Below are 18690 nucleotides of genomic sequence, written 5' to 3'. Positions count from 1 at the left end.
GGAACAAAGAACTGATGGTTATTGGAGATACAGAAGAGTGTGTGTAATGCTTGAAGCCTGGCTTACCAAGCATATAGAAATCAGGGCTCATATAGGCACGTTCCTCTTCTTGCCCAAAGAGGCTTGGAGGGCAGCAAACAGTAACAAAAAAGGACGGAAGAGGCTGACAGTTCCATACAGCAACCAGTAGATTTACAAAAAGTTGCTTAGAATAAATTAAAGAGCAGCAAGTAATGCGAGTGTGAGTTGGAAAACACCACTTTGGAAGAAGATAAGGAAAGCATGCTTGCCAGCAGTCCCTGTATTGAGACTGGGACAAATGGAACAATCCATTCAGGATCTCTCAATAGGATTTGTGAAGCATCGCCCACCTTCAAAAAGTCCTAGGTCAGTGTTTCCCAAACTTGACAATTTTAAGGCGTTGCTGGCGGTGGAATTCTGGGAGTTGAAGTCCATATGCCTTAAAATTGTCAAGTTTGGGAAACACTGTCCTAGGTCAATGATAAGGCCCAACCATTTCCTCTCAAATCCTCAGTTTGCCATTCTGATCACAAAATGCAATTCAATGCTTTGTAACGTCTGCGTGCCGATGTTCTTAGGGTTTGTGTTTCCAGTTGTAAGATATGAAAAAAAAGTCTTCATTAAACCTCTCTGAAACATTGGCAGGGAGATCATGGACTGCCTTTGCAATGTATAACTATATTTGGGTGCCAGTGAAGATATTGGGGAGGTCCGTGCCTGGTATCTATATTTGATTACCATTTCACCACTAATTAATATGGGAAGGAGGATACATACAAGGACATACAGTATCATTAACAAACAGGTCAGCTGCATACATACTATGCCAATTTCTCAGGGCCATAAAAAGGCTCACACACTACTTAATTCTAATAGCTTCAGGCGTATTTCCACATAGCTTTGCTTCCTGCTATAAACAGTTTTAAGTTTGATTTCCAGGTCTGTGCAAACTGAACTAACAAACATGACAAACAATCTCACAGTCAACACTGAGAATCCAAAGTGTCTTCTGAGGATAGAAATACATTTATGTTCAGTTTATATTTTACTCACACTCTATAAGAGAGAGAATGAAGCCATAAATAAATGAACATGAAGAACTAATTGAGGATTTACAGAAACTTTCATTATTTATTTTTTGAATTAACATAATTTTATATGAAGGAAGAATCAAATACTGGTGAAAAGATCATAACTGAATAGTAAAGCAGACATTCATGGACAAAGTCTCAGCTACAGTTCCTAGCTCCTTCAGTTAAAAAGATCAAATAGCAGGTAATAGGAAATGCCTCCATCTGAGACTAGAGGCCAGTCAGTATGTGAAATTAGATATAGAAATAATCTGAACTACCAGGAAAAATTTGGGGGGAAAATATTCAAAAATGCAATCATCTTAATGTGTACTTGATTTAATGTGATTCCATTACTTAAAATATTGCTAGATTAGAGATGAAACTAAAATTGACTTCTTTATCCTAAATAAGAGCTGAAAACGAGCTCAGCGTACATAGTGAGCCATGCCTCTTTTAAAATACTCTTTGTGCTTCACATATGCACAAATATGAAGAATTATAACTTGCAATGAGAAAAGGAATTAATCTTCCATGAGTAGATGTACAAAATGTATACCCTAGGGCAGACATGTCAAACTCGCGACGTCATGTGACGTCACGCAACGTATTGGAGCTTTTTCGCCATTGCCGGCAATGGGGTGGGCGCGGCTCCGGTATGATGAAACCGGCCCGTGGGCCAGCAGTTTGACACTCCTGCCCTAGGGCCATGCTGGCTCAGGAATTCTGGGAGTTGAAGTTCACGAGTCATAAAAGAGCCAAGGTTGCCTACCCCTGCCCTAGGGTATCATAATAGAAAAATTTGAAAACCAACATTTGTTAATCATCTCTGTTTTTAATAAACCTTTTTGTTTAGTTTTGATGCCTACTTCAGTTTCCCATGGACTCAAGCAATATTCTTTTTTTTAATGTAAAAGATTTATGTGCTTTTCATCAGGTGATAGGACAGGTTTTGATTGACAAATTTAAAGCAAGGCACACATATTTTTTCATTCAAAGTGAAGCATAGCCACAGATCCATGTAGGAATGACATACAGTTATGACTGTAGCAAATTACAACAATCAATAAATGAAGCAGGGCATTCATACAGAGTAAAGTATGACTAGAACAATGCATTTTAATATGATGTTAGGTCATTTCTATATTTTTATTTAAACATATACAAATTTTTCTTGCCATTGTTCCCTGTTTCTCCTTCCACTCCAAATTGTAAACTTTCTTAATTTCATAAAAATGATGGAGAATTTCAGAGGTTTTTTTTTTCCTAATATTTAAAAAATGGAAGGGTTCTCAAAGATCATCCAGTCCTATCCAGTCCTATTCCTTGTGCAATGCAGGATATGTAATGCAGGGTGACAAAGAAGAGTCATGACACAATCTGCTCAGCAGTTTTTGCTATTAGGAAATATGCTCAGTTATTTAATAAATATTTGAGCCTTTCTCCCTGTTTTAACAAGCACTGTACTTTCTTATATCTTTCCTCAAGCCACCCACTTGCATTACTTTGGAGACTTAAAGAATTTCCAAATCTGAAAAGGGGTTTAGTGAGAGGAATAGAACAAAAGGATGATAAAGGATACAGACAAGTCGTAGGATATGCAGCAAGGAGGAAGAGCTTGACTTCTGCAGAATTAGCTGACACTGAGGAAGGGAGACTAAAGGATTTCAAAGAAGATGTACTGAGGCACCTTGATGTTTACAGCATGTTGGAATTTCAGATTAGTCCTGTAATACATTTCTCCACCATGAATGTGCCAACAAGATGAAGCACAGTTATTTTTATAGAAGTTCAGGTGTAACTCCATTGTTATCAGGTTTGATATTTGTTCATTAATGGATGCCATATTTTTCTCCTTCTACCAGCTATGACCATCTGGTTGCCCAGATTACACATTAGGTAATACTTGTAATTTTCTTCTGAGTGTATACATACGTTGCATCAGAATTCAGGCCAAACACTTATTCTTCTCCTTAGACCTCCATTATTTACTTTTAGATATTAGGGAAAATGGTGATCCTGAAGCAAGAAAGGATACATTCATACGTGCTAAAATATTTTTCACTTTAGGGACTAGAAGGAAGTTCCAATTAAGTTTCAGGTTCTTTTCAATGAATTCATCATTGACCTTTAGCATTCATGGATTTAAAAACATGTATTTTAAAAATGTGATCATTCACCACAATATCACTGAATATATAAAATCTGACCCTTCATAAAAGCAGTGAGAATGTTGTTACCGAATTAGGTCCAGCAATGCATCTGCAGAACTCATTATTGGCTTCGCACCTTCTTCAGTAATTTCCTTCTGGGCTGCTCCACCGGGATGGATAATAGAGACCATAATGATTCCCACAATTACAGCCACAAATGTAGTCCACAGATAGTAAGTGATTGTAATGATGCCTAATCGACTAGAAGTTTTAGCATCCAGAGCTGCTAGTCCTGACATCAGGCTGTTGAAAGAAAACACAAAGTATGTCTTTTTTCCTTCTTATTCGATTAGGTCTATTACTATATCCAGGGAAAGGACAACAGATTTAGATCTAACTTTTCTTTGAGCAAAGATGATTAAAAGAAGACTTGCCTTAGGCGTCTTTTGCAGGAGACTGTTGGAAGGAGCTGATCAGGAAAGAGCAGAAAACCATATTTGAAACCTAGATGTATGTGGTTAATTCATACTTTGTATTCAAGTTTCAAGGCTTCAGTTAAATTAAAATAGAAGATTCACATGGACTCATCCCTAAAGATTTGTCTGTTGTATGTTATTTAAGCAAACAAATGTCTTAATTTTTCCTAATCCCACCCCAAAATTTTCTTCATATTTCTTTTTTATTATTAGATAGGCATATAAAATGGACTGAAATATGTGAGACCAAACACTATATATATTCTCCATGCATGGTACAGATTACAGCACATCTAAGAAAAAATACCTTTTGCAACCGTTGAGTGCGTCTAAGACTGATCCTGCTACCAATTGAAAAAGCACTTTAGAGCTATTTCATCTGCTTGACCTTTGCAGAAAAATGGAGGTGTCACAGGACAGCCATATATGAAAGAGAATGACACTGTAACATTAGATGACTGCGCAATTGTTTATACATTGCTAAAGCTCTATTAACATTATGTATTAATTGGGGTTTTTTTGCATAGCTATAATTATTTTTAGATTTGGAAAGTCATAAGAATCCAGGTCAGTCCAATATGATAATGGAGTTTTATAATATATACAAATTCAGATTAAAATGATTGAGATGCTGAATTTTTATAAAATAATTGTTGAATTTCAGTTTAAGGACTCTAAATTAGGCAAAATAATAAGGCACTTGTGGCTGATTTAGGGCCATGCTTGTACCAGGTGAAATCCTTAGATAGAATGAAACGGGATCTTTTGTTAAATATAGAGATGATCTAGGCCAGGGGTAAGCAGCCTTGGCTCTTTTATGACTCATGGACTTCAACTCCCAAAATTCCTGAGCCAGCCAGGAGTTGGGAGTTGAAGTCCACGAGTCATAAAAGAGCCAAGGTTGCCTACCCCTGATCTAGGCTATTTGTCTTCTCGTTGAAATGGCAAAACTCTCAGATGTTTACAAGTATAATTTTCCAGTGAGGCATCTAGCTATCAAAAGATAACCCAGTTGTTTTATCAGTATAAGTTGCAGCATATCTGAGATGAAATCAGGATTGGCAAAACCTTCAACACACCTTATTAACAATAGCCAAACTAACAATTATTAATGGTTTCTTTTTTTCTAATGTAGTGACTATCATTTAAAGAAGTCATGTTGAAGTAGAGTTTGTCCTCCAGCATAAAATAATGTGTCCTGAAAATTAATAATTTTATATGTATATTTGTCAATGTCTAATATTCCAGGTTTTGTTTGTACATCAATGTAAAAATATATGTGAGATTTTATTGTATTTAGTTTCACTGTATATTAGCATATGCCCTCTTTTCTAGAATCTTTATTCTTTAATATCAGATACAAGAAAATTATCCATGATTACAGTTACAAAATAACTTCCCAGATGTTGAGAATATTAAAGTACTCTTTCAAGTAATAAGAAAATAATACTTGATCCCTAGGAGAAGGCAATGCTCAAATGGTTATTAAAAAACAATCATGTTTTTTGCTTCATTTAATGCATTAAAAGTAGCAGATTTACAGTTTAAACAAAACAGGCAAAAGGAAGAAATCAAAAAAGCTCCTTTTAAAAGGAAGTTGAGTTGGAAAGACTGAATGTTCCTAAAAACAGATAAATTAGTCATAATTCTCCCAAAAAGCAGTTGGGAGGATATACATCTGTTTTTCCTATCTATGTTATAATCTAAGCTTCCAGTTTATAGGGTTGGAGGAGAGAGAGAGAGAGAGAGAGAGAGAGAGAGAGAGAGAGAGAGAGAGAGAGAGAGAGAGAGAGAGAGAGAGAGAGAGAACAAAATAAGATTCAATGTAAAATTTAATTAAAGTTAAGCAAAAAAAACAATCAAATTTGAATACTTTGGAAACTAGTTACAGAGCATTGTGGAAAACTAGTTATCAGCATTCTACCACGCCAAACTACAAGTAGTTCTCGACTTACAACCATTCATTTAATTACCAAAGTTACAACGGCACCAAAGAAAATGGCTTATCACCGTTTTTCACATTGATGAGCGCTGAAACATCTTCATCGGCACATGACCAAAATTTGGATGTTTTGCAACTGGCCTGTATTTATGATGACTGCAGTGTCCCAGGATCATGTGGTCACTTTCTGAGACTTTCTGACAAGCAAAGTCAATAGGGAAGCCAGATTCAATTAACAAATGTGTTACTAATTTAACAACTACAGTGATTCACTTAACAAGTGTGGCAAGAAAGGTCATAAAATGGGCAAAATCACTTAACAACTGTCTTGCTTAGCAATGGAAATTTTGAGCTCAATTATGGTCATGTCAAGGACTACCCATAGGAATCTTCAGATGTAAATCCTACAATAATTCCAAGACAAATTAACATTTATTTGGTATTAAAAAGTAACAATTTCTGTTACTATTTCTTCAAAATTCCACACCCCTCTCTTCCAGCACATGCTAGAGAGTCTTGTTTACTGAACCTCTTGTGCTAAAACCAGTTCAAAACCTGATACTCCAACTTCCTTCTGCTAAGTCCTCTTCCTATATTTAATGTTTACTATTACAAACCACATTTAATATTTTCAACTTCCTTTGCAAACTAGGTAGTCTTCTACTTCCAAAGATACAGTGAGTTCAGATGTGGCTACTAGCACTGCACAAGGCATGTAATTTCCTTTCTAAAGTTAAACTATGGAATTTGCTGACATCTGAAGTGGTGATCTGTCGCATTGTAAATAGGTTTAAGAGAGGATTAGACAAATTCAGGGAAGGATTAGACAAATTTCACCTAACCTCTGGAACATCTTGCCCCCCCCCCCCCCCCGCTGATGTGAGGTCACCCCACCCTTTTGACCTTTTCTAAGGGCCTAAAGACCTGGCTCTGCCAGTTGGTTTGGGGCCTCAATGGGGGAACATCATTGTGAAGGTGATTAATCAACTAACAACAGGTCCCATCTCACCCCCTTCGTCTTCCCCATCTGTAATTGGATTTTAACAGTTGGTATTAATTTGTTTGTGTGTGTGTGTGTGTGTGTGTGTGTGTGTAGTATTTATGATTGTAAGCTGTCCAGAGTTACCCTGAGGTAAGATGGGTGGCAAATAAATAAATAAACAAACAAACAAACAAACGAATGAATGAATGAATGAATGTAAAGGCATAAAATTCTATAAGGGTTCTGTGTTTTTGTCTACTGCTTCTGGGATTTATTTATTTTTTTTAACTACTGAGCCTTGTTTACAATCTGGAAATTTCCTGATAAACTTGTATTTATTCTTTTCCAAGATCAGTTATGGCCTATCACCTCTTATGACAGGTATTTTGTACTAAACAACAAAGAAATAACGGAACCTATTTCCAAAGATAGCAATTTTGTCTACTATATATGGTATAAAATTTACTTCTTACAATGCCTAGAATTGTACACAGACAACACTAGCATAAAGAAGGAATGATCTACATTAAACTCAAGAAGTCAAGTAGAAGCTATTGCCTCATGGCTTCCCTGTTGTTTCAAGTATTTATTGAAAAGATGGAAGTGGAGCTGAACCCACACGAGACTTCATAAAGATAAGCTCAATACTTTCAGCATGTCAGCTAGCAAAACATTATTAAAATGGTGATAATATGCCTGCCTATTCCATAGGGCTAAATAAGGTATCTGGTACATGAAAATATCTTCCAAATGTTAGTTTGAACCATTTTCCAGAGTGGCCATCATTAAGACAACTTAATTCAGTGTTCCATTCTTTCTGAACAGTGGCAAGGAAACTAGCTAAAAGGTTCACAAATCTGATAGGTACATGGAATTTAGGTTTATCTAAATTCATCTGTGCTTTAGCTCTTTGCTTAATTCATTGTCTCAATTTCTCAATGGTGGAAGCCTCAGATGTAATAACTCTGGAAAAGGGAAACATAAGGGGCTGACCATAAACCGATTCAACTCATGCCTCTCCAGCTTGTTCTGTTCCATCCCCCACCAGGAGCCATCTGGATATTGCTTTGAAACGGATGGATTATAGATGGACCTATCAGAGGGGATTAGAGTGATTAGAAAGACAATAATCCTGTCAAGAAGTAATGGTCCAGCATTACCAACCAGCAGTTGCTACAGCATACATGCTTGTTTTCATTCATTCACCTCTTGATTATATTTTCATTGAATTTCTCTTCATAATTGTTTGCTATGTAAATACCTCTCCCAAATAAATTGAAGCTTTCTTTGTTAAAACAATGTTAGCGGTATTAGATGTAGCTTGATTATGGGTTGGCAGAACCGAAATACCAGCTCCTGTGTTACAACATAATTATCAGTTTAGCAATTGTCTCATAAATAAAACTGGATATTACAACACTGAACTGTGTACTGATGTTTAAGAAATTAATCCCTTTCTTATCCCAGCCTTGTTTCAACAAACAAAAGATGCTTGAAACCTTGAATCTAAAAAGTGAAAAATAGAAACAAAGTTAGGAAATGAACGAAACACTTTATAACTGACTAGACAAGTCTACTCCTTTTGGTTCTTGCTGCCATCAACTTCTACATTCTATATTTTCAAAAATGAGAATTAGAACATTTTTGCTTTGTTTTCAAAGCAATCTTATAGGAGGTCAAATTAACATAACAGGTTGTGCTGAAATAAATGCAGAAAGAAGCTTTAAAAAGCAATGGATCGTGAATGATGGTCTATGATTGGAATGTGGAGCCTGGAATAATGGTTTCTAGGCTTCTGATCCTGATCAGAGAAACCTCTCTCATCAGGCAGATGAAACGGTTTCTTAGGCACCAGGTTGGGTTGAGCCATGACAGATTTATGATCAACCATATTTTAAGCAGACCAAAAAACAAAACAAAAAGCAAAACAAAATAACAAACTTGGAGTGTAATAGGAAAAATCAGCTAAAGGGGTTCAACTATGTAAACGGGCAGTTCCACGACTTTATTTAACTCTGGCTCTGGACCTATCTGACAAGTTGATTATTTCAAGGCCAAGTCATCTTTTTTCCTGGCTCTGATCTTTTCTTGGCAAACCTGGAGTTTCTGGGTGGTCCCTTTTCTTACTTCTGGTTCCAGAGTTTTAGGCTCAAGGAAGCCACCCCACTTCAAAGCAGTCACTTGAAAAAATAAAGCAAAAACTATATACCTCTGCCAGCTAGCCATCTGCTGAAGATAAGGGAAAACAGTGTTCCACAGTGACCCTGATAGTCTTCTGAAAACTGGTCAAAACAGAACTTTTCCAGAGGGCTTTTAATTATAGCAATTAGTTAAGACAGCCATAAATGGTTAATTCTTGATTGGGATGCTGCTGGTTTAAATTAATTTTATGATCATGTTTTTACTACTTTGTGTTGTTGTGTTGTGAATATTTTTATTTCTGTACACCACTAAGATTCACAATGTTGTGCTTGTTTTAAAAAATCCAATGAGTAAATAAACCAAATTCTTCATTTCACTCCTGCTCCACTAGCAACTTTGGGAAGAGTTGATTTGTTTTTAATTTTAAAAAGCCAAATCACCTGTAGCTGCCCTTAGTGGTGGTATCTGTTTGCACTGCTTTACAGCCACTATCTCAACATGCAATCATGGTTATAGAGATTGGGAAAAGCATCTTGTAACACAACTATTGCTATGGTATCATTATATCTTCATAACATTTATATTCAAAGTAGTTCAGACTGTTGCAGGAGTCAACACTGACTTGAAGGCACAAAAGAAATAAAGTTACAGTGAAAAGAAGGCTTAAATATTTCCTTTTTCCCACCAAACCACAGTTCCATGGATAGCTTCTTATCAAATATTTTTCTCTGGACTGTTTTCTGCAATATACAAATACACAAGTACTATATAATGTTTTGACTCATTTTTAATTGGGTTTTCTTAATCTAGTTTTAGAACTTGTTGGAGAACATATTACATTTTATGTCATATTTATGCAGAAATATTGAAAATTCAAAAGGTCATAAACTTTTAAGCACCACTGTATATAGTAGAAAACATGCAAGAAGCAAAAATTAAAATGCTACAACTATGGTAGAAGTTAATTCATGTACACATTTTAAGATTGTCATTATTTTTAATGCTAATGCATGAACATTTTTGTGATTGTGCAATTGTGAATAGTAGGTTAAGCTGTTTCTCACAATTATAAAACTCCCACAGAATAAAAACCTGGCTGATGATCTCTCACCAATGCCAATCTCAATGAAGAAAAGAAGTTGTGAAATAGTGTAAAGCCATTCTCAGAAATAAGAATTATAACAAAATTACACTGGAACACAAATAATACAACTATGCACCAAATCCACATTAAAAAAAAAAAAAAGCCATAGGATTTTATTGGGGAAAAAAACACCCCAAGATAAATTGAGGAGGGTATCATGTACTATGGGGGGTGAGCCAAACCTGAAAAAGCCCTTCTTAATGGATATCAGATATCAGATTCTGCATTAAGCTTTGGGGAAATGTATTCTGGCCATGGCAATATATGGCACTACGTTGGATTATATGGTCTATTTCAGCATAATGTTGGTCTAACTCAGATGACTATACAAGAGTTTTAGGACTTGGCTAGTCTAAGTCCTAAAATTCTGCACATAACAAGTGGAATTGGAAGATACTATTAAATACGGACTTAAAATCTCTAAAGAAACTCATGTGTTTTTCCTGATGGCCTGTAGAGCTGCTAATTTATTCAAGGCAGATTGTGCCTGGAATATCTTTTGTTTTTGTTTTAAATTTAAACATTTTAAAACAGCGTAAATAACTACAAAAAGAAGAAAAAGAAAATAAATAAATAAAATATAAAATATCAGTAAATAAACAAGAAGTTTTCAATGGCCACAAAAACTAAAGTTCAGTGTTTAGCTAATTTGACTGTATAGAACTGAGTGTGTTGTATTGTTTCACAGCAGGGGTCTTCAGACTTGGCCCTTTTATGACTTGTGGACTTCAACTCCCAGAATTCCTCAGCCAGCGTGCCTGGCTGAGGAATTCTGGGAGTTGAAGTCCACAAGTGATAAAAGGCCAAGTTTGAAGACCTCTGTTTTACAGAATACTAAAATCTTCTGTACGATTCTGAACAAAATGGTAATATCATCATTATTTAGCACTATTCCAAAGATAAATGCACATATTATAATCATATAATAAAAACAAAGTAAAAACAGGAAAAAAACAATAAAACATAATTAGAAAAATACCTAATTTCAATTTCCCTTACGTTGTACTCTTACTGATAATTGCATTCACCATGCTTATAAGCATTTAAAGTATGTTTTTTTCATTACAGTCCTATTCTACATTTCTACATTTGCCTTATTGTATGATGTATCATACATTGGGGAACCATTGTTTAACGCTAATCCTCCCATAGTTACATTGTAATTGTTTCTTTATAATTTTGAATCTACTTTATAATGCATTTTTGACTGTTCTGTCTCTGTGTCATATTTTAATAGCAATTTCTATATATGTCATAGTAGGACACAAGTATTTTTAATCATAGTTCGTTCACATTTTTATTTTAACAGCAAAGAAACACTTTCAATAAGCAATAACTTTTGAGAGGAATCAAAGGCAGATCATAACAAACAGAAAATCTTGTGTTCCTAATTTCAAATATCATTTATTAGCACTAAAACAACAAAACAGATAGCTGCAACAGCAGTTTTATTCAGAAATAAAAATAAGAAAAGCAGAGAGTACTAAAACCAGTGCAGTAGAACAATCTTCATCCCAATGTCTTTTAAAAAATTATAGCTTTTGCTATCTCCTGCATGTCTATCACGGTAAAATCAAAAGTGACCTCTCTTCAACATTAATTCCAAAGGGAGATAAAGCCATCAAAACCCCTAGATGTGATCCTAAGGCATATGCCACCATAGGAAGAGTTCAGAAAAATGACACATAAGAGGCAAAAGACCACTGAAATGCAGTTGGCAGGTAGAGAGCAGTGTTTTTTAAACTTGGGCATTTTAAATTGTATGGATTTCTAGAATTGGGGAATGCAAATTCATATATGCTGAAACACGTTAGTACAGGAGCCAAGATAATATTTGTACAGTAACATCTGTCACTTAAACATGGCTTGTGGCTACTATCACACATCGCTAGAAGAGCCTTACCCAAAAGCAAGTCCCACCGAATCCAGTCAGATCTACTCTGAGAAAAGTGGGTATAAGATTAAAACCCCAGAGGAATGTCAACAGAGATGTGCCAGTCCTTAAAAACTTTAGAACTGAACAATACAACAGCCTAAATATACAAACCTATAAATGTATTTTTAAACATACTGGTAGAAAAATCAATGATTTTTTTTTGAAGTCATCTGTAAACATAGTAATCTCTTTTTTGTACAAATCCTTTGAAAAGAAAGATTCATTTTTGTTTCATTAAAAAAAATTGCTACACCTTTAGGAGCCTGCTACTACAGGCAGAGTGAGTATGAAATATGAGCTGGGAGACAGGGGATGATACTGTTTAGCATAGAAAGCCACCCAATGTCTAAGGGAGTTGGGCAGCTTTTAAATCAAATGAATCAAGCAAGCAAGCAAGCAGGCAGGCAGGCAGACCGTGTCTCTAAATTAAAGAAACACACAAAGCCCAGGAGAGACATGCTGGAATATACATCCCAACCAATGCAGGAGGAGAATGAAAAAAAAAATGGCTGATTTCCTGAGGTTGCAGAGCAGCTTTTTCTGCTAATGGTGGTGTTCCAGCAGTGGTTTGCAGCTGACAAAAACAAAACAGATGTGATGTACACCCTTCATGCAGAAGATTTCCTTATATATGAATGCATGCATATGTGAATGAATATAGGCAGGCTTCAACTTACAACCACAATAGAGACCAAAACTTCCATTGCTAATCAAGACAGTTGTTAAGTGAATCATGTGATTGTTAAGTGAATCTGGCTTTCCCCATTGACCGTGCTTATTCGAAGCTGACTGGGAAGGTTACAAACGGTGGTCACATGACTTTGGGACAGTTGCCAAGTGCCCAAATTTTGATCACATGACTGTGCAGATGTGTAACGGTTGTGAGTATGACAAATGGTCATAAGTCACTTTTTTCAGTGCCATAACTTTGAATGGTCACTAAATGAATGGTATGAATTTCCAGCTGGGTGAATTGGTTGAGGTAGCAGCAGGGTGGGGGTAAGGAGAGGAGATGGTTTTTTGTGTGCACATGTGCTGTTTTCACAAATGCAGCTTTGCGCATGCACTTTCCCACCACTTCCGTGGCCCAGTTCCAAACAGGCTGTGGTCCAGCCCTGGGCCATGGACCGTGGAGTGGGGACCCCCGTGTATATGTATTACCCAGCATTTTTAGATAAATCCAATTCTGAAGGACTCCAGGGAGTGCAAAATAAAAATTTAAAATTGGTATTCGGTAATAATACGAAAGAAAGTATGAGAGAGATGTTCCTTATTACCTCAGTCTGAGGACACTTTGAAAATGATATCTTATAATTGCTTACAAAAACTGTATGTATCTCTGCAGGGATGGGATTCCACAAAATAAGGACTTCTATTAAGATAACCTTTCATCTTGTCCAAGCTCCATGAATCTCAAGGAAGGGAGAGTCTCAACAGGCTCTTCCTAGGCAATCTTAGTAGACTGACAGATTCCATTCCATTAGTAGACAGACAAGGCAAGGCATTGTCTGATACATTTCAGTGTTGTGCAATGTAAACCTTTAAAAGTAACCACCAACACTCTTGACCTGGGCCCTAGGTCAGTGATGGCGAACCTTTTAGAGACCGAGTGCCTAAACTGCAACCCAAAACCACTTATGCATCATAGGGTGCCGGGTGGGCATGGCCCATTGGCTGGGCGTGCCCATTGGGTGGGGGTGGCTGCAGTGGTAATGGCAGACTGGGTAGGACTAAAAAGTTCAATCAATCAATCCCAACTTTACAAGATTTTTTTTCCCGCAAGAAATTGAAATTGACTGATTGATTGAACCTTTTTTTTTTTTTTTTGCACACGGCAGCGGAGGCCTAAAGTGAAAAACCCAGCTGAAGGCCTAGGACTGGAGTGACGGTGCGCGTGCCCACAGAAAGGGCTCTGAGTGCCACATCTGGCACCCATGCCATAGGTTTGCCACCACTGCCCTAGGTAGATCTGGACGTGACTGGGGCATGAGTGACTGTAAACCTGTTAGAAATCAGCAGCCTACTTCTATGTCAACTTATATTTTAAGCGTAATTGTAACATTAATAAGAAATATACATTCAAACAATTTAATAATGGTTGGAACACAAGTCAGTGCTTCTTGAGGATATTTGTGATGCCACCTGCCGCAAAAGAAATGGCAATAAGTCCTCCCTTGATCCAGCCTTGCTGAAAATCTGTTACCATCTCCAACCACTCATATTTGTGAGGGTTCAACTACAGAGAGTCTTTATGAAGCAGATTATCTGCATCCATTTCAGTCTGGATTCAGAGAGTCAGGGGTTAGATGCTGTCTGCTGATTGTGTGGCTGCCTATCTTCTATTTGGATGTATTTTTGTATTAGTGCTGCTTGGTGTTTTTATATTTATAAAATATATTTTATATTTTGATATTTTATAGCCACCCAGAGTCACTTTTCAGGGTGAGATGAACAACTTATATATTAAACAAACAAACAAACAAATAAAACAAATAAAAATATTTTATATTTTGCATAAACAGGCGGCATACCTTACTAAGTTCATTTACTTATTTTTAAATCAGAAAATTATCAAAAATTTTGAATTTTGTTTTAAATATAATAAAATCCTTAAGGCACTTCTACATTTTAACTTCCTTCTACCTCTCAATGTCCTCTTCTGCTTTTCTCACCAACGTTAAAACATGAAGTTTCAGAGATGATCCAGGGTTATTGTTGGCAGGCTCCAGTTGCGGTATGCTGTTTTCTGACTTACTATAAAGCAAGTTAACTAAACCAGAACTCAAATTAAACCTTTACTGTTGTAATGTGTTGTAGCAAGTGATGAACTAGGATGATTTAGTTATCAAATTTGCACACTATTTAAGTATATGAAGAACACTCAATTCCAAAATTGTTTTACATTTAAATCACTTAACCTTGATTCTAGTATTTCTTTTCATCATTCTAGCTTTTGGAAACTTTTACAGGAAAGACACCTTAAAGAAAATCTGCAATATTAACCATTACCATATCCATTATTATAATACTGTAGCTGATACATATGCCATCATAAATATGAACTTTGCAATTATAGAAATAGAATGTATTATACTGTTTCTGTGCAGCCTTAAGTGCACAGAAGTATTTTTCTGTAAATTCTTATATGTACATCATGCATGGAAAAATAGAGAAAGTTTCCCAGATTATTTTGCAGTATCATCAACAGTTATAATATCTCTTATAAAAGGGACCAGAAGATTTTTACCTTGCAACTTTTGAGGCAGTAAACATTATAATATATATATATATATATATATATATATCTCCTGGTTCCAATATAAGGGCTTATTAAAACTTTGAAGCCCCCTTTTTATACAATTCTTACATAGATTCCCAGAGACCTAATGTATATAAGTGTCTTGGAAGTTGCATGCAGCCAGTGGGTTGTCCACTACTGTAATAATCGTATCTGTTAATTGGTATCTTTCAGCTCAATCAATTGTAGCTAAAAGATATCTCTACTTAATGCATCAATTACATATGCAGCTATTGTGATAGTAAGAGCTAGTATACATTCAAGAGCAAATGCACATTTTTTTTTTTTAAAAAAAAGAAGTCGTTTTAAAAATGAATGATTGTGACAAAGAATTAGTGAAGGGGAAAAGAGATCACTTTCTCTATACCAACTGCTTCCCTTTGTTAAGTTCTTCCATATATATATATATTATCTGGATATATATTATCTGGATTAAATAGGAAAATTAGTCACTGTTTCTGCCAAAGTAATATTCATACAATGTTATTTTGAATGAACCATCTAAAAACTATACAAAAAACAATTGAACTGATATGATATGGGCTAACCTACCTTGAAACAACCAGAGGCAGAATCAACATTTTCAACATTCTCATCAATAATTCTCCAGGAAATTGGAAATAACTAATTTCCTAAGGAAATAAGGAAATGGACAAATTGATTTTTTAAAAAAGCATTTATCTCAAAATAAGATGCTTTGATATCTACATTATTATTTCTTCTTCAGTACAACAGCATAAGAAACAAAGGATGGAATGATGAGGAAATGAACATATATTAAGGGTATTAATAAGTGGCTTGCTTTGAAATGGTGATTTTAATACTCCTTGGGTTCTCAGATGAATGATATGTTTAGTATAAAAGCTATGAACCTAGGAAAGAATTTAGTTTAGCTATTGTTGGGGGGGGGGAAGAGTACTAAATCCATTGACTGCCTGACCTATCTGTCTATATCTCAGTTAAAACAAACTGAAACAATATAATTCATCAGAAGACATCAAAACCTTAAGCTACTCATAGTTCTGCGTATCAAAAACTCATCAGGGATTAATGAAGCAGGTGTGAAGTTCATAGTTTGGATGCTGTAGAAGAGTCTCTCTTATGCTCCTAGTTTTCTTGGTGATAGGACATGCCTCAGAATCCGGTGAATCACATGTGAACATGTTCATAAGAGAGGCTCTGCTCATTCAGATATCTTGACCACAGCGTTTAAGATTCTCTAGGTCAAAACCTGCAATACTCAAGAAATCTCTTCTTGTGTCTAGCTTTTCACAGTGTTAACCTCCCAAGTTATTTATTTCACATACTGTAGCTGCTTGAATGCAACTAGATCAAAGCTATACCAGCTAAATAGATGGCAAACCAGAAGAATCTCCATTGCTTTCCTGATGTGTACTTACATATTTTGCCATGCTAAACAATTCCCTCACAAAGTGAATGGATCCATAATGGATAATTGTGACTCTATTTTACTCACAATAGGGGAGACTAATTCACATTTCTCATCTTCAGCCAGCATCTTTGGGCCAACCATGGTACATTTTCTCTTTGTTGTTTTAAAAAGAGAAAAATCCTGTTATTTTTAAAATTAGGTAATAAACCACTTCTAGCTAGCTTGACCAGCATGAACTGTAAACAGTGGGTAAGGTGGGAGGAAGCATAATCAGATGAATTCCTCAGGTTGTTCTAAAACATACTTTCTAGAATAATTTCATTTGCTAACAAATAAATAATAATAATAATAATTGAGACCTTTCCCTACGAATTTATTAAGATCAACAAAACTGTTTCAAAGTAAATGGCTTGTGGAATTAAGTATATTATATATTAGAAAAGAACATACATTAGTTGGGAACAGTATATTTAGACATATCATGAATTCACAACAGTGCAAGGTTTTTTAAATGTTCCTTCCTTTTGAACATCTTCAGTATTTAACATTTTATACATTTAATTTTGCAAAATGCTTGCAGTTTTCAATGGCTCAGCTTTTCAACCACTAAAAAAAATAATAATCTAGAGACAGCTTTAGTTTTCAGAACAAAATGTCTTATTTTGCAATATATCTAGTCAGGAAAATATCCCTCATGACAACTCCTGTTTTGTTTTATGAATCCTTTGTTCCTCCAATGATGTTCTACTGCTCAGATCACTAACCTGCTGAGAGAGGCGCCTTGTCCTCAGAAAGAATCCAAGAAGACATCCCACTATGACAGATAACACTGAGAGAACGAGTAAACCATTCCTTTTGCAAACATCCTTGACCCGACCTAGCATTGTTTTGAAAGTCACTGCCATGGTGTCCTCAGTGATCTCCGGAGGGGAATCTGCATCCCATAGACACAGAGATCTTTTCAGCTGGTCATGTTAGAATAGCAGGCATAGATTAGATAAAATCATTTCTGAGACTGCTTAGCTGACATGCAAGGTCGCTCTCCTACCAGAAGCCACCAAGCATGTATTTCCAAATTAATTCTCACAATCCTATTAGTGACTACATCAATACAAACCTCAAGGAAGATTAAGAACTCTGGAAAATGAGAACAGAGTGGAGTGGTATTTTAGAAACCAGACTGATCTTGGAGCAAAGTGCCTAATATGAAAATAAAATAATTGTGCATTGTTCAGCTGTTATAAGCAGAGGCTCCTTAATAATGGTGGCATAGAGGAATACGATCCATACAGTAGATAACTTCTGTTTTCATTCAAAGTGTAGGTGATTAACACTAGTTAAGCACAAGATTAAACTTTAAGTAATAGTGGCTTTTCACTACTAGCAATACAAATAATCTGGATATAGTGGAAGCATATGGGAAAATGTCTTGTCCCTGTCAACATTTCTTTTCAGGAAAAACTTTTTTATTTTCAGATAATTGAACTATATGCAATTGTATGCTTTAATAAATGTATTATGTATAACTTGCTTTGGTCATAAATGCATGTTTGATATGTGAAATTAAAAAATATAGTTTATTCAATTTACTAATGGCTTTAATTTTTGTTGCAAATGGAGCCTCAAGAGGTTGAACTTGTATCTCTTTATTTTTATCTGCTAAGAAGGAAGCAGGCAGCCAAAAAATTGCAGTTGTAAACTAAAGAAACCATTGACATTGTAGCAAAATGAAACATTTTCTCCTTCAATGTATCAAGTATAGAAATTTTTTTTTGAAAAAGATGTGGGATCAAGACTCAGAACACATGTTTTGCTACATTAAATATTATTTAATGGCAGTCATTTTTTGAATCTCATTTGCTATCCTTCATCAGTTCAACAATTTTGAAGATTCAACTATATTGTCACAAAATGTTCTATTCTATTATGCATTGTATTATTTCTTGATTTTGATGTACTTCCAAATATAGACTTTTTTAAAGCATCTTAGCTATTATATTTATTTAATTCAACTTCAGTGTCACCCAGCTTGAGACCCAAATCCACACTTATCCTGAGCAGTTCACAAAATAAAAAAACACAACACAACACAAATAAAAGAAGATACGTAAAAATGCAGAAAACAAATTAAAC

The 18690-nt window shown here is 35.5% G+C and overlaps 1 protein-coding gene across 6 annotated transcripts in view; it reads right to left on the bottom strand.

Moving 5' to 3' along the window:
* The window catches only part of SLC1A7 (solute carrier family 1 member 7), a 47012-nt gene that overhangs the window by 24831 nt on the left and 3491 nt on the right, over positions 1-18690 (bottom strand). For 3 of the 6 annotated variants that reach the window (XR_005553786.1, XM_039319994.1, XM_039319998.1), the window contains exons 1-3: positions 17322-17627; positions 15717-15796; positions 3332-3547 (exon numbers count right to left, since the gene is read on the bottom strand). Coding sequence is in view for 5 of the 6 variants with exons in the window: in XM_039319994.1 (XP_039175928.1) it covers positions 3332-3547; positions 15717-15796; positions 17322-17462 (437 nt within the window). In the remaining variant the exon portion in view is untranslated. Of the gene's footprint in view, positions 1-3331; positions 3548-15716; positions 15797-17321; positions 17628-18690 lie in introns of those variants that run through there. The other 3 variants (XM_039319993.1, XM_039319996.1, XM_039319997.1) reach the window with 3 other exon arrangements.

This window comes from Crotalus tigris, unplaced genomic scaffold, assembly GCF_016545835.1.
Source record: "Crotalus tigris isolate CLP2741 ecotype Arizona unplaced genomic scaffold, ASM1654583v1 scf7180000023617.9722795, whole genome shotgun sequence".
NCBI lineage: Eukaryota > Metazoa > Chordata > Lepidosauria > Squamata > Viperidae > Crotalus > Crotalus tigris.
Note: the sequence above shows the minus strand (reverse complement) of the source record. Positions and strands in the feature narration are given on the sequence as shown.